Genomic DNA, 15930 nt, shown 5'->3' on the forward strand with positions numbered 1-15930 from the left:
GGAATCGAACTGGCAACCTTCAGATTACGAGCCCGATTCCCTAACCGCTCAGCCACCTGACTTCCCACAACACCCAAAACAGCCATATGTATTCTATAAGTTGCATAATCATTTTTTTCAGAAACTAGCTCACAAGATGGGTAATCCTGTTTCTTGTGAAAGGGATCATTTGTACTTTCGGTGTGTATTTATTTGCCCACATGCCTGTCCTTACTCAGTAATAATCTTTATAATAATCTTCATGAAACCTAAGTTTGCATTTATGTAGAAGTCCCCGTTGTGCTTTAATACCCAAACCTTAAAGGTGATGTTGGGGAGTCAATACAGTGCAAATGTCTTGACCAGTTATAGGCCTTTATTGTTTCCATAGGCCTATAACATCACACACTAGGCCGTAAATACCAATATTTACAAATGAGAAAACGAAACAAAACTTTATTTACTGCTTGCCATTATGTTGTTTTAAGGGAATAACACAAGTCAAGACTGATAAGATTTGCCAGTGTCATTAAAATAGGGGTTTTGGGAGCACAATATTCACAAATAAAACAACTTTCACCTCAAAATAAAGTTGATAATGCACATATTACATTGTAATACCTCAGCTCCTGAGATGTCAGGCACAGGGAGACACAAGCAGCTGAAAGGTGAGGAAGAGGTAGGAAGAGAAAGGGAGAACAAGAGCACACCAATAGAAGGCAGACAAAGTCATGTTGCCATTTATAAACCCTCAATGGGAAGTGTTCACTTTTTCAAATTCCTGTGATGCTAAAAGTGTTCCACAGTGTGCACATGGGCTAGAATGAGTGTGAGGTGCATTGTAACCAATAAAATGCTTCTAAATTGATGTGGCACAGTGATGTTAGAGCACCCTTCAGAGAGAAGAGCAGAACAAATCATCACAACTGCAGATAAGGCGTAGTGTTTGGGAATGCTGATAATGTGGCTCTCATTGACCAGCGGGAACTGTAACCGTGATCCACATGGGTAGGATAAGGCATAGGGTCCAGAAGTGAACCCCCCAGCCCTGCCCCCTCAATACTCAAATATGATTTAGTGAACCTTTTATAGTAGTAAGCAACCAGTTAGAGAGCTTGGTGATCTGCTGTTGTTTTTCTATTAATGGCTTTTAATTAAAGTATTTTACCCATTTTTACAAATGTCTAGGGCTTGGTGTAACGGCCAGAGGTCTTTGAAGTACCGGGCTGTCGCCTATCAAGCTCTGTCAAATCACAACAAAAGGTACTCTTATTAGATGGTGCCTATTGGCTCTTATTACCCTTTCATGGGAACACATATGATTGCACAATTCCCAGAACAAATTCATTATTTCTGCCTAGTCCCGACCTAACATAGTTGTAATGCCATTTATCCAACCGACCAGGATAAAAACTATACAGTACACTGGGTTCAGCTGACCATGAAGGTACCTAGTCTCTGAAAAGCCACTGTATATAAATTCCTTGCCAAACTGACAGATTCACTGGTAGATGAAAGTCAGACGTTTAGACAGAGAACAGATTTAGAATCTTTTGAAAAACATCAACTTGGATTGACAGGTCATCATCAAGTTGTAGTGTAGAGAAGGATTGTTTGACAGAGAGACCCCCCCCCCCCTCCCCCCCTGTCAATGACTGATATCTGTCAGATACCAAGCCGGTGGACGATCATTTGACATGCTATTATGTCACAGTTGATTGACAGCTGTCAATTCCAGGCAGGACCGGGGAAGGAGTCAATCTGCACTGTGTCTTGAAAGACGGAGCCTTGACAAGTGTAGGACACACGGACCCTCATCTTTAGACTGACCTGGGGGGAAAAAAGAAAAGTAATGTCAGAGTATGTGTGTGTGTGTGTGCGTGCGTGTGCGTGCATAGGAGACAAGCCAGCCCCTACTTGACCTTGTTAGGGTTGTTGAGAAGCACAGTCTGAGTGACCTGTCCAGAGCCTCGAGCAGGGAGGGCGTCCCCGCTGGGAGCCTTCATCTGTAATTGGACACTCTGACAAGGAGAGGTCACACACAGTAAAAGGTCATTCACAGGGATACACACACAAGGAAAGAAGTCACACAGTGATCCGCCACAAATAGAATTGTCCTCTAATACACACAGTACCCAACTAGAACTTCTAGTAGGCAAAGGGAATGCAAGTACAATCCTTCTTAGAGGACCACAAGTTGGCAGGGTGTAGAGGTTTACCAGTGTGGAGAACTGACCTTGGGCACGGCTGCCTGTAGGCTGAAGCTAGAGATGTCATTGTCAGTGGCATTGGTGGCAGTGAGGGTCACAGTCAGTCCTGTGCCTGTCGGTTTGTCACACTGTAGTTTCAGGGTCACACCATTCTTATCGTACACTGTGACACTAGGCGCTAGTAAAAAAGACACAGATACAAATGTGTTACACATAAATAAAAACTGTGTACCACACAGACTCTACTGGCAGCCAGTCTCCCAGTGCCTCATTCACACACCCTCGTGTGTGTTTTACCTGGTGCTGGGTCCAGTTTGTCATTCATCAGGTCCAGTCCTCCCAGCAGGTCCAATAAATCTCCCCCAACGCCAGCACTGTTGTTGACCGAGTCTGGTGCAGTACTGGACAGTGCTGGACTGGTCTGGGGAAGGGTGTCAGTACCACCCAGCAAGTCCAGCAAATCACACACCTTCAGAGAGAGAAAAAAAAGGTTATTCGTAGGTTGTGCACTTTCCCCCACCACCATTTAACCATAGATATGTTTTAGGACTCGTGTTCTACATGTACAACTATCTGGTCCTGGCATCTTTGTCATCAGTGTTTACCTGGTTGGTCGGCTCCTGAATCAACACTGCTTCCCCCTGCTTGAGTTTGATCGACTCTCTCTCTTTCATGGTCCCCTCGGTTGACTCTCCGTTGGTATGACCCGGTGAGTTCTTGTCAATCACTGGCATCCTCTCCAAGACAGCTGCCCTGTAAGCACAGACATGCAACAATGTTGTGCTGTCTGTATTGTAATAGTGTCATGTCAAGCATTAAGTCTATATCACTAGCAGTTTAGACCTACCTCATATGGTCGTATTTCTTGAACAGAGCATTGTACTCTACTGCCCTCTGCTGGAGCTCCACGTCTATACAGCTTCCATATATGCTGACAATGCTCCTGATCCGACTGAGAGAGAGAGAGGCAGAGAGAGAGAGAGAGAGAGAGAGAGAAAGAAAGAGAGAGAAAAAGAAAAGAGAGAGAGAGAAAAAGAAAAGAGAGAGAGAGAGAGAGAGAGAGAGAGAGAGAGAGAGAGAGAGAGAGAGAGAGAGAGAGAGAGAGAGAGAGAGAGAGAAAAGAGAGAGAGAGAAGCAGAAATTGAGTTATTTCAGCATTAGTTGGAAAGCAAGACTTGAGAAAAAACCCTGAAAAAGCTTTTCAGTTTGTCCTATTTCATAGAGCTGAGCTTGAAAGAGACATAATACGAAAGAGTGACGATGGTTCTTACTCAACGTTCTGTGTGATGCGTGTGCTTAGTTTCATAGTCGCGGTCAGAGCGAAGCCCCTGGTTGCCGCGGCCGACATGTGCGACTGTAGTACCGTTTCCAAGGCGTCCAGGACATCATCCTCTGTCACCTTACGGTGAGAAGAAGATAGATATTGCTGAGTTCAGTACAGGTCTGGATCCTGGGAGCGCATGTTACAAGGCAGAATATCTGGGACCAGGACTAAGTGAATAGCTAGTTAATTTCACAGGAAGCTCCTTCATTTCTTTATTGTTCAAGTACCTGAACTGGTTCTGTTTCTTCACACTCCCCTCTTAAAAGCAAGTCTCCATACTCTCCAATGCACCAACACGCCACCTGCACCAGGGATTGCTGATTGCGCACAAATAAAAAAAGAAACAAAGATCCTGACATTAGCCTGATCAAGTGTCTGTAATATCTGATTTAATGGATATAAAGTAATTGAGACAGACAAACAGACACCCCTACCTGTGAGATATCTGTGATGAGAGCCCGGTACAGCTTGTGAACAGTGTAGCAGTGGAGCTCGGTAGCCGTGGTGATTAGCTGGATCAGATTGGGAACTGTCTCGTCCCTTACGTCACCCCCTGCCTGACAGAGATGAGACTACAGTCATGCAAACTGTCAACACTGCACACAGAGGCAAGAATGTAGTCGACCTAGTTTCAACGGGACCCCCGAGGACAGAGCAGGGTTTGACTGTTAGTCACATTTAGCAGGGTGCCAGCCATCCGGTATGATGGCACAGTGGCAGTATTTACCGTGGTGAGGACATGCAGGATGGTGTCAATGTGCCAGCGCTGGGAGGGGGCATACCTGACAGGGACACAGAAACACGCTCAGTGGTGCTGCCCGTGACTCAGACAGGGCTGCCCGTGACTCAGACAGTGCCGCCCGTGACTCAGACAGTGCCGCCCGTGACTCAGACAGTGCCGCCCGTGACTCAGACAGTGCTGCCCGTGACTCAGACAGTGCGACCGTGACTCAGACAGTGCTGCCCGTGACTCATATAACAAACAAATACAGACATGGAGCTCAGGCCAGCGTGCTTAGTGCAACACATCAGCCAGGTGGTCACAGAGACCAAATCATAGCCATACTAGAGATTTGTGACAGAGTCTATACACACACACACACACACACAGACATGCCCGCTTCCTGGTGGCCAGTGAGTACCTCTCAGCAGCATTGAAGATGCCTGAGGCGGTGTGGGCTCTGAGCTCAGGGGGACAGCTAGAGAGGAAGAGGAGCAGCTCCTTCATCAAAGAGCGGATGTTGACAGCTGACACCAGGGCTAGAGATAGCTCCAACGCCCGGCTTAGGGAGGAACAAAAGCAGAAAAACTAAGAAATTCATATCTTCATTATTCTATGTATCACTTTTTACTGTTCAGCATTTGCATTTTGAGCCCCTACATGCCCTTCACACTACCGTTTCACAGAAGCATCCTGGTCCTTCAGACAATCCACTATAGTCCCTCTGTGGCGCTGAACTGCATTGTGGTCCGTCTGCACTATCTTCTGGAGTGAGGTCATGGAAATGTATCTGTAATTAAATAAACGGATCAATACAGAGACAGCCAGTAAGAATGAAGCTTGATGCAATGTGAGGATTTTAGCAATGTGTCACACACTGGTCATATCAACAGCCAGGGAGTGGGAGCCCATATATCCCGTTTTCAACAGCTTCAATGCCTTTATTCTTTGGGCAAAGATGTTTCAATGTTTAAAATGTCAGCTTTATTTTATGGTGACCATAAGCATTTTATTTCCCAACACCATTACTTAAAAAGTATGCATCAGACTGCATCAGACCAGACACACTATCAGGCTGAGATAGAAAGATGGATGGGACAGTCATTTTTCTTGCTGACTGGGGCAAAGATGTGAACTCCCACCAGGACCCCACTAACCTGCTGGACTATCCTTATAGTGATAAATCCTTTAAATTGTAGGCTTCAAAACCGCCTGATAAAAAAGAGATTGATAACACTTTCACTGTGGGTAACAATACCCATCTGTCACAGTCTTATGACAAGAGAGATGGTTGAGACTGATTTAGAACCAGTGAGGTTTGTTTGTTTGAAATCACCTGTGAGATTAGCCAATGAGCTTCAAAAAAGTAAACTGAGCTGATTGGATGAGATATAAGAGGGAGAGGGAGACAAATCACGGAACACTAACCGAATGTTCCTGTCGTTATTCAAGAGAAACCGCCCCAGAATGTTGACAGCTAGAACCTGCCACACAAGAAGCAGAACAAAAGTACACCTTCAAAATATGCAACATCACTGTACACCATCCAATATACGATGTACAGTATCAAATGAATTGTAGTTATTATTAGCATTGTGCCACTCACCCTAAGGCCACTTTCAGACTTGATATCCATGACTGTGAGGACAGTTTCATACAGCACAGCACTGCCTGCAGTCTTACTGCTGTCTGTGTTAGTGGCCACCTGTGTGTCAAATCATCCATATACGCTTATGTCCAAGCGCAACATTCTGAATCATTTAGTCATTTAGCAGACGCTCTTATCCAGAGCGACTTACAGTAAGTACAGGGACATTCCCCCGAGGCAAGTAGGGTGAAGTGCCTTGCCCAAGGACACAACATCAGTTTGCATGACCGGGAATCGAACTGGCAACCTTCGGATTACTAGCCCGATTCCCTCACCGCTCAGCCATCTGACTCCACATCCTTAGCACAGCTAACATAGGTCACAAACTATAGGTGCATTCCAGTATAGGGTTAGGGTTATAGGCACGTGTCGGTGAGTGTTACTATAGTACCTGGGCCAGGAGGTCGTTCATGGCATCACTAGCCAGGTCATTATTTCGACCCAGGATCCTCAGCAGTCTCAGAATGCGCACCTAGAGGTGGAGAGAAAACAGAAAAAGAGATTGTTTTGGATCTAGCATAATAGGAGTTTTATTGCATGGAGGTGAGATGAGCGTCTCCTCGACTGGTTGGAGCCTGACTGACGTACTGACCTGCAGGAAAGGGTCACTGATCCCAGCAACGTTGTGTTCTGGAGAGTATCCCGACATCACCAGGCCTTTCATGATCTGAACCAACTCTGGTACCACCTAGGTCACAAACGCATGCGCACGGTGGAGCGGGTGAGGCGACAACGTGGAAAAAAACGGTGCGTGTTTACACTGGCGCTGGCGTGCTTTTCCTCACCTTCCGGAACTGCTCCAGGGTCTCTGGGTTCCGTTCACACAACTCCGTGATCAGGATCACAGCTCCGTGCAACACACCTACACATGAAACAACCATGAGAGCCGGACAGCATGCTGAGCGCAGGGATGCCGGGGGTGGGAGATAAAGACAGAGGTACTGACCATGGTTCTTCTCCGACAGCAGGGATCGCGCGGCGGGAGTGAACAGCTCTCCTAGTTCTGGTACTTTCCTCACTATGTGAACAGCACAAAGAGCCGCCTGGAATGACATTAGCAACATGCTAAGCAGAAGATAATCAAGGCAAGAGGCAGTGTTGGTCGGGGCAGCCTACCTTCTTCTTGATGTAGGAGTTGGAGGCTCTGAGGAGCCGGTCGATCTCCGGGGCCAGGTCTCGACACATCTCAGCTGAGCCCATACAGGCCAGCGTGCACAGGGCCAGGGACTGGACATACTGGCTGCTGTGGGACAGGTCACTGGCACACAAACACACAACAGACAGGAGACAATCAGTCATAGCTTCATGGAATCCTGGTTCCTCAAAGTGTATCAACACATTGCCTGGCATTTGTTCTACAGACAAAATATGTTGCAGCAATTACTGAACACAGCCAAGAAATGACATCTGCTTGGTTAGCCGTTTCTTCAAACTTCCTGTCTGATGGCTACGTTTTTTCATCTGCCTGTGTTAGAATTTTCCTATGTTTGAATGACTTGTAACAGTCTCAGTATTTCATGCCCTTACTTCTTAATGGAGTTTGTGATTAGCAGACTTGCGTCCTGCTTCTCATCAAGGAGCATCATAGCACCCAGGTAGCCCACACGCTTCTCATTATAGCGGGGACTGGCAATCAAGCGGACACACTCCATCTGATTCAAACACAAGATACAAGAACACAAGGGCAGATGGTTAGATGCATGAATTACACTGTTCTTCACAGAAGCATTATGGAGGGTAAAACAAAGGCCTCTTTCCCTCATGCTACCATGACATTACCTGACCAAAGTGGGCTGGGTATCCCAGCATGTGCACGTACAGGAGTTTTGCGAGGTTGTGAGAGCGACCCCCATTGTCAGCTTGTCTAAACTGCGCTCGGATGGCGGCACACTCTCTCTGTATCACGCCCCGCTCCTCTCCCTGTGTCCGAGCTCCTCGGATCACCCGGATCATCTCCTGCAGACGCACTGATGGCGACATAGCTCTGTATGTGTGCGAGAGGGACAGAGGCTGAGAGAGAGACTAAGAGAGAGAGACAGAGAGAGGCTTAGAGAGAGTGTGTGTGTGTGTGTTTATACGGATGTGAGGACAGAGAGTGCAAGAATGTTAATTGGTTTTCATTTACAGTGGAATTATGAGCTACATTATCAAATGTAGAAGAATATACTCATCTATATAATCTATACAATTTGTAAGTATATTATTTATCCATATATCTGTCTGTCTAGTCGGGTGTGTCAGGACGTTCCTAAACCTTTACTCTTCAGCTGTTGGACTTCCAAGGTGCATGTGCGAATCGTGCAATGCACCTGTCCCAAGTCTTCGGGTCATATCGCTTAGGCATTGAGGAAAACTCTGTATACTACCAAATGTTGGGCTATATGGAAAGCTTTTAGCTACATGAACTTGACTTGCTAGCAAAGTAGGTAGCTACAGTACAGCGCAACGACGACACAGGGATACACACAGGGTTTAAAAAAAACTGCAGTCCAGTAGTAGGTGGACATATGGGAAACTAGTGTTTTAATAATGCAGAAGCTTTGCCAGCCAGCTTGCTAGCTAAAAAGCGTCAAGAATGCATACTAACATAGGCTACATATTCGTGTCGAAACAACCTCGAATGCTGCTAGCCAGCTTGCTATGCTTTTTGTCGATGTTTGGTCTTACCTTGGGAATTGGATACAACTGCACTTACAACCGTATATCCGCCCTTTTTGTCTTTAAACTGCAAGGATGTGTCAATTTCAGCGAGGCACTACAACTACCCGGCGTCTATCCTTTGGTTGAAATTCTACTGTACGTGGACCTTTAGCTTGAGGACCATAATGGCAGCATCACTTCCGCAATCGGATCTGCTGGCTCTTGGACACCGCCCCCTAGGGAAACTGTACTTCGGTTTAAGTGTCAAAGGGGTTAAGGGGGATCCAGCCTTTATGTGCATGTTGAGCGGATGCATGAGTGACATTGTCAACAGGAAACCTCCCTACCATTAAAGTTGGCTTATCTAATAGTAAATGAAAGATGACACCATTTTATTTTAAAGGAAAGCTCCCTTTCATTTTTGACATGTATTGTATACCAAATTATTTATTAAACAATATACAACAAAACATAGCTCAGTGACTCAAAGTAATACCGTTTGTTTACTTTAGGAAATTGTATTAAAATGTTGGCGTTTTTCCAGATAATATATTACACTGGCTTTGACAAGCTCACCAACAAAGCACAAATAATCAAACATATTCAAAGACAATACACAAATTGACTTAAAGCCAGACATCCTGAATTTAGGAACACAGTAAAAGTGACTGCCTTGATCATTGTAGCTCACAAATATTGCATCGAACACTACTGTCAAAGGGCAGTAGAATTATACTGAGGCAGTGATGTTATCTTAAGGCCAGTCAACATTTCTAACGAATGAAAACCCAGTGCTATGTAAAAGTACATTTGAGTGAATGTGCATCAGAGGCGTAGTCTTGTGTCACAGGTAAAGTGCCGAGCTCACCCTATGCACTTGTGGAGTGACGGCAGGTAAAAAGAATGTGGCAATAAGTTTAGCTTTAGATTGGTTTCGCCATGTTGCCATCACCACCCTAAGATACTGAAGTGCTGAAGTGTCAGAGCTTACAACCTGATTGGGGGTGGATGGAGCACCAGTACTATCTTTTTATTTAACATAATTTACCTTTTCAGGTGTAACTTTAGTGTGCCTATGTGTTACTCTATGTGCAGCAGTTCATTTATCAGATTTAGAAGGTTTCTCATCTTCCTGCTTTTCCATCTCTTCTTTTTCTTCTCCGTGTTGCTGCCCCGGCGTTGGCCTCTCTTCCATGGCAGGGTACACAACTGTACATAACTTTTGACTGAGATGGGTAACTTTACCTGTCGAAATTAGAAGGTGAAAAAGAGACAGAAGACATGGACGACATCGTCAGAGATTTCGTTTGAGCATTTGATGATCGAAAAGAAAGAAAGCAAATCCGATTATGGATTTACTGTACATTTATGATGACAGGTCCAGCAAATGAAGGAATCCAAGGGGATTCCGCTACATCTTTATGAGCTACTACCCAACACTGCACATGTCCTTCCTACCTATGAATGTGTCAAAGCACTGGGGCTTGTTGTCCCAGTAAACACCCAGGAAGTAAACAGGGACGCCAGTAAACATTATGGCCAGGCCAATTCCACACACAATGGGCTCAGTGTATAGAGAGAAAAACAGCAGGAAGGCCCAGAAGAGTAGGTAAATGGTGGGCCACACCAGGCTGATCTGGAGACACAAGACAACACTTTATGAAAAAACTAAGCAAGCAGAGCACTACATATCCAGCTAATTCTTACACAACATTTACTAAACCTCACAGATATTGGGTCAAAAGAATCTCCACCATCACTGTCACAAAACGAATTCTTACCATTTTCTTCATCTCAAGCAACATTACAAATACAAGCAACAACCCTGTTCAATTGTATTGAGTGACCCAAGCCCTTCTTTACCTTGATAGGCCGATACAGGTCAGGCTTTTTGAAGCGTAGAACTATTTGCCCGGCAACAGTGACTCCATAGAAGAGGTAGTTTATAAAGCCCACATAGTTAATCAATGTGTAAATGTCACTGGTGCACAGCATCAGCAAGGTGGACAGACACTGAAAATAGAGGGGAGAGGAATTAACAATGAATACTCTGGTTGTGTGAAAATAAATCAATATCCCCAAAGTGATACTATTCCTGTGTGTCGATGCGTGTTCCCAGGTACTGTCAGTACAAAACTCACAGTGAACAGCAAGGCCGGGATTGGGGTGCAGCGCTTCACATGAATCATAGCCAGTAGGCGTGGAAGATGACCTTCTCTTGCGCCAGCAAAAAACAGGCTGAGAGGGGAAGAGCAGGAGGGAGAGAGAAAGGGAAACAACATTAACACATAAAAAGCCAGCACTAAAACATTGCTAAAGCAGTGCTACTCTACAGAAAATTAGGGAACTAGCCAGTCCATGTGCAGGGGGGGGGGAAGGAGATAGGGAAGTGAGGAAGGAAAAGGGTCGCTGATGTCATTGGAAAGTCGGCTTCAGGAACTTTCCAGTAATCGTTTTTTCCAAATTCATCATTTTTTATTCCACCACGAGCGTGGCCCCACAACTACAATGTAGTTTTTATTTATGCACACAAATACAGGGTAGTGTTCTGCCAGCACTGAGTGACAACTTGGATGCGGAGAGAAGACACAGGGGGAGGGGGGGAGGGTGCATATTAACTGACCGCGAGGAGGTGAAGAGGGAGCCATTGACCCCCCCGAAGGTAGAAAGAGCCACAGAGAAGGGCATGATCCATGACATCACTCCTAGCAACTTCTCACCAAACGTCTGGGGGGGAGTTGCGGTAAAGATAGAAGAGGAGAGGAGGCACACACAAACACACACCATGGCTCCAACTCGGACAGTTCAGGCCAGGGCAACTCAAATCCATTTTACTACTAAAGGCGATCCATGCTTTTTCCCCCTCCGTGATTTGGACAGAGCTAAATAGTTAGTCAAACAGTGAGGATGTTACTGGAAGTAACCCAGGGGCAAGGCTTCTTACCACAGCAACTGCATTGGAGGCCAGCAGCTCCTGGGGACTCATTGCGGTGACATAGGCAATGTTGGCAAAGACATAGACAAATGTCACCAAAGGGATGGAGATGAAGATGGCACGAGGAAGGTTCCTTGAGGGGATGACGTGGGAGGGAAAAAAGAAAACACAATGCTAGTGTCAATGGAGCTGCTAATCTCTATAGAGCTGCTATCTAAATCGTAGCTTAGTCATTTTCTGTGATACCCTTGAGGTACACCAGTCAAATAATACGTAAAAATGTTAACACATTTCTAGTGTAGGTCTGTATTTGCGTGTCTACCATTTACCTGTAGGGGTCAACCAGCTCCTCTGTGACATAGTTAAGGAAGTTCCAGCCCCCATATGCAAAAGAGCCTTGTAAGAAAGACAGAGCCACCAGGCCTATGTCATAGTCCTGGAATGTCTCAAACGCATGAGCCGGCTCCAGCCAGTAATACTGACCTGCAACACATTGGTGAATAGGATGTTATTAAATGTGATAGATTATAGACTATAATACTAAATAACACTCAACCCACCAATAATTTTCATATAGTCTCTATAAAAGGCACGCTAAAATGACAAATAATTGCTTAAGTCTATGCTCCACCTGCATTGTAGCCACTTTAATACACATGGAATCATAAAAAGTCTGACGATATAAAATCATAGCCCAGGAATATCAACGCGTGCCATTGCCAACAGCAGTAACCAGGGTCAATCCACATGAGAGCATTGCAACAGCTTAGCCATTTAGTTATACTCTCTTGTGAGTGGGTGGTTTAATCATATGAATGAATCGGGTCTTGCCGGATGTATGCATAGTGTGGTAGGGGATTATTATGGGATGAGGAGGAATGTGAACCTTAATCCTCCCTTTCACGCTCGCATAACTTCAATCCCATTGGAGGCACATGCTAATAACAGTGTGCTGCTCGCTACAGTACTTTCTTCTCATCTATCAGTTTCTCCTCTTGCACTGTATGATTGATGGGTCAAGGGGTGAATTAAAGTGCCAACTAGCTGCTCATCCAAGAAATTATCTCAAAAACACTTTCTGTCCGACCATAAAGTATAACAAGTGGCAGACAAACTAGTCCCTGACTAGTCAATATAGAAAGAGGAAAAGGCACTGCTACACCATAAAAAAAGAAAGAAAAAACAACAAAAACAAAAGTGTGTGCGTGTGAGAAGGAGAGTGCAAGACAGTCAGCCAACTAACCTTTGCAGATCTGTACGATGCCCATGACAATGATGAGGCCCAGCGCCAGGAGCTTCCCAGTAGTGAATACATCCTGGACACGTGTAGCCCAGCGCACACTGAAGCAGTTCACCCATGTCAACAGCACTGCCAATGACAAGTTAACAACAACAACAAAAAAGGAGCCATGATAAGAATATCTGACAGCAACAACGCACTACACAGCAAGTCTTCAAGGAATGGTGGGGTTGAGCTTGCCTTATCTAAACAACGTCAGGAGGTCTACACAAGAGATGTTCATTTTAAAAGTTGCCCTACAACAGTGAAGCGTAGACAGCCCTCAGCTAATTGAAGACATTCTACTGTTTATCCTTTGACAAGACAATTATCCAGGTCCATTGGCTCCTCTGAGTGCTTTGCCTGCCACTAAAATTACTCCACCTGTCATCCGTCAATTTGTTCTTTTTTGTGTTTGACAGGGTAACTGATGGTAGCCTTGATAAGAGTGGTAAATATGTCTGATAGTCTACTGGTCGCTGCATGTGTTAGGAAACGTGTTGCATTTCAGTGTGTTGTAAAGATGGTAACCCACTGAGACAGGCTGCAGCCAGCAATCGGAGGCCACCTTCAGGAGGCAAGCAGGAGGGGAAGAGGGGCTGGAGAATGTAGTTAGAGAAGGTGAGCGCAACAACTGCCTGGTTGGTGGGATAAATCACGAGCACAGCGATCCACAGACGCAGGAACCTGCAACACCACAGCATAAAAAAAAAGAGTAAAGGCTTGTGAAACACACACCATTACAATCTGTCTGGGATTACACACATCCCAGACAGATTGAACATTGTTTAAGTGCACAGCACCATCAAGCCCTCAATATAAAGAATGGAAGTTGGAAAACAAAGAAACTGTGTTGAATAGTGAACAATACAATAGGGCATAATGAATAAAACTAGGTCAATAATAATTCCTAAAGTACAAACGAGGGATTACTGTACAGCTTTGTACACGCGTGTATACTATAAAATTGTCCATGAAAGACTGAGAGGAACAAGGTCTCAAATTCCCATTCTCGTTTCCACATCATTTTCCTCTCTCACCCAGCAAGACCTCCAAAGATATCGTTGACGTAAGAGTAGTCTCCCCCAGACTTGGGGATGGTGACACCCAGCTCTGCGTAGCACAGGGCTCCAATAGCCGTGATCCCTCCTGTCACGATCCACACGATGAGAGCAAAGCCAACAGAACTGGCATTCTCCAGGACGCCCTTAGGACTCACAAAGATGCCTGAGCCAATGATGTTGCCTAACATTAAGAAGAGAGGAGAAAAGTGATGCATTAGCAAGTGGGACATGTTAGAATACAGTAACATTCTGCATGCAGTGTCATGCTGTATGCATCTGCTGAAATATGAGAAATGTTAGAAAATATCTCTATTACAAGGACAAACAGCCACAATACAAGCAGAGATTGCAACGGAAAGGGATAATTTCCTGTCACTAAGGCCTCTGTTTCCTGTTTGGTAAACTATGTGCAAAAAACTCTCAAAGCCAACTATTTATAATTACTTTTATTATATTATTTTATTCTATAGCATTTCTTCTCTCCAATTTTCACAAAGTATTAGGCCAGCCTCTGTATGAGTACCCACTAAGCTCCTCTGGTATGTTTTCTTTAACTTAAAACAAAACACCCACAGACTTGATCCCATTTAAGTAATTGGATTGATAATGTTTAGTGTATGCATGTACAGTATAAGATATTCTGTGCCTCTTGTCAATGGTGTACAAAAATGTGTAGCTGATCCATGGAAGTGGAAGTCAAAGCATTAGTGAGATTACTTTTGATCGACCTCTGAATGTGGGTTGAGTTAAACAAATCCATGCTGATGAAACTGTCAAGAACACTAAATGGCATACTATGCATGATGCTGGGTTTGGGCCCTATACTGTAAATATCACACCTAAAATGAGAAGAATCAGAATCAGAATGGCCAATCGCCATGAAAGTTTGCACAGACAAGGAATTTGCTTTGGCAGGAAGGTGCATACAATAAACATATAGGGACCTAAAATTTAAATATGTGGACTATCTATACTAAGGGTACATAAACTAGCAGTACTAAGTGGAATAAGAATGAAGAATGAAGAACTAAGAATGAAGACACAAGGCTTTAGGAAAAATGTACACTTCCACACTTTGTGAAATCAAAATGGGCATATCTCCACACCTGAATTACTGAGACAGACAAGGCTTTCCAATAAACAGAACTTACCAACAATAATTCCACATGCGCTGACAAGGCCAATCTCCTTCTTCAGTGCCACCACTGAGCTCCCAGACGTCTTCACATTATCACAGTCGTAATCATCATCGTCCGCCGGTGGATTTCCACGCTGCCTGAGACGCTCGGTCATTTTGCGTCTACAAATAACTCCTGTACAAAACTCCTGTCTTCAATGCGCACAGTTGAGATCGATGCGCTGTCTTCTGTAGAATACATGCAGATGTCGACGTTGTAATGAGGCTTAAAAAACTCTCCAAGTTGGTAAAATACAAAATGTCCTAGATCTTTAGGTCTTGAGGAGGAATATAATTTTCCATGTTCAAATACATTTCAAACTTTTGATATACGTTATAAATTGGTGGTCATATCAAGCAGAATAATACTTCAACATAAAAATAATCTTGGCCCAGGTTTGGATACAAACGCGTACCTACGTTAGGAGTTTTAAGCGTTAAGCCTTTCTAAACGACATATGCATAATATAAGACGTTTTTTTCTTTTGTTCAGTAGGCCTACATTCTCCTGCCGTAGAAAGTTTACTCGGAAAAAAATCCAAAACATCAGTTTAGCCTGTGTAGGCAATTTAAGGTGGACTGGAAATTGCGAATGAAGCTGCTTTTAAGAAACAAACTTCAGCCTCGCCAATAGCTTATTACCTTTGGAATGACAAAAGCAACCATCTGATATAATTTTTCCTCTAACTTTTTTCAGTAATTTCTATAAGATTGGGGTTTTATTTAACATCCTGATAAACGCTTACGTTTTTCCATATATCTGCAAGGATTAGCTACTTCTATTATTAGTAACACATGAATTATTCAAAGCAGGCCCGGCTATGCGACGTAAAGCTGGGACCAGCCCCAGCTCCACCTGTCTAGATAAAACATAAAATAGCCACAAAAATCTAATCTTGAAAAACGAAGAAATTGATCAATTCATAAAGGACACAACTAGAACTATATACACA

The 15930-nt window shown here is 44.3% G+C and overlaps 2 protein-coding genes across 4 annotated transcripts; both read right to left on the reverse strand.

Moving 5' to 3' along the window:
- Window positions 1–1622: 1622 nt before the first annotated feature.
- ap1g2 (adaptor related protein complex 1 subunit gamma 2) lies at window positions 1623–8761 on the reverse strand. Of its 2 annotated transcripts, XM_062481305.1 has the most exons (22): window positions 8550–8759; window positions 7662–7928; window positions 7410–7534; window positions 6999–7140; window positions 6829–6925; window positions 6668–6744; window positions 6475–6570; window positions 6274–6354; window positions 5841–5939; window positions 5663–5718; window positions 4911–5024; window positions 4656–4796; window positions 4241–4295; window positions 3948–4070; window positions 3741–3830; window positions 3461–3588; window positions 3037–3141; window positions 2795–2942; window positions 2487–2658; window positions 2216–2367; window positions 1902–2000; window positions 1623–1809 (listed from the first exon to the last, which is right to left on the reverse strand). In XM_062481305.1, exons 2-22 carry the CDS (start codon window positions 7860–7862, stop codon window positions 1708–1710), a joined length of 2403 nt encoding a protein of 800 aa, XP_062337289.1. In that variant the 5' UTR covers window positions 7863–7928; window positions 8550–8759; the 3' UTR covers window positions 1623–1707. The 2 variants fall into 2 exon arrangements, with proteins under 2 accessions (XP_062337289.1, XP_062337288.1); XM_062481304.1 differs by having other exon boundaries at window positions 6668–6925; window positions 8550–8761.
- A 167-nt stretch (window positions 8762–8928) lies between these two features.
- On the reverse strand, window positions 8929–15401 carry slc7a8b (solute carrier family 7 member 8b). Of its 2 annotated transcripts, XM_062481322.1 has the most exons (12): window positions 14952–15106; window positions 14518–14639; window positions 13777–13981; window positions 13272–13423; window positions 12701–12826; window positions 11787–11940; window positions 11467–11590; window positions 11146–11249; window positions 10664–10760; window positions 10386–10535; window positions 9981–10158; window positions 8929–9767 (listed from the first exon to the last, which is right to left on the reverse strand). In XM_062481322.1, exons 1-12 carry the CDS (start codon window positions 14966–14968, stop codon window positions 9622–9624), a joined length of 1575 nt encoding a protein of 524 aa, XP_062337306.1. In that variant the 5' UTR covers window positions 14969–15106; the 3' UTR covers window positions 8929–9621. The 2 variants fall into 2 exon arrangements, with proteins under 2 accessions (XP_062337306.1, XP_062337305.1); XM_062481321.1 differs by lacking the exon at window positions 14518–14639 and having other exon boundaries at window positions 14952–15401.
- Window positions 15402–15930: the final 529 nt, after the last annotated feature.

Source organism: Osmerus eperlanus, chromosome 16 (assembly GCF_963692335.1).
Source record: "Osmerus eperlanus chromosome 16, fOsmEpe2.1, whole genome shotgun sequence".
NCBI lineage: Eukaryota > Metazoa > Chordata > Actinopteri > Osmeriformes > Osmeridae > Osmerus > Osmerus eperlanus.

Bases quoted from the DNA above. Each gene is read 5' to 3' on its own strand.
- ap1g2 (XM_062481304.1), bottom strand. From the start codon at position 7,862: ATGTCGCCATCAGTGCGTCTGCAGGAGATGATCCGGGTGATCCGAGGA. The intron at 3,589-3,740 runs GTACTTGAACAA...TCTCACCGTAAG, and splicing joins AAGAAACAGAACCAGTTCAG to GTGACAGAGGATGATGTCCT. The intron at 2,943-3,036 runs GTAGGTCTAAAC...CTGTGCTTACAG, and splicing joins AAGAAATACGACCATATGAG to GGCAGCTGTCTTGGAGAGGA.
- slc7a8b (XM_062481321.1), bottom strand. From the start codon at position 15,093: ATGACCGAGCGTCTCAGGCAGCGTGGAAATCCACCGGCGGACGATGAT. The intron at 13,424-13,776 runs GTGAGAGAGGAA...GTGGTGTTGCAG, and splicing joins ATCTTTGGAGGTCTTGCTGG to GTTCCTGCGTCTGTGGATCG. The intron at 10,159-10,385 runs GTAAAGAAGGGC...TTGTGTCTCCAG, and splicing joins ACCTGTATCGGCCTATCAAG to ATCAGCCTGGTGTGGCCCAC.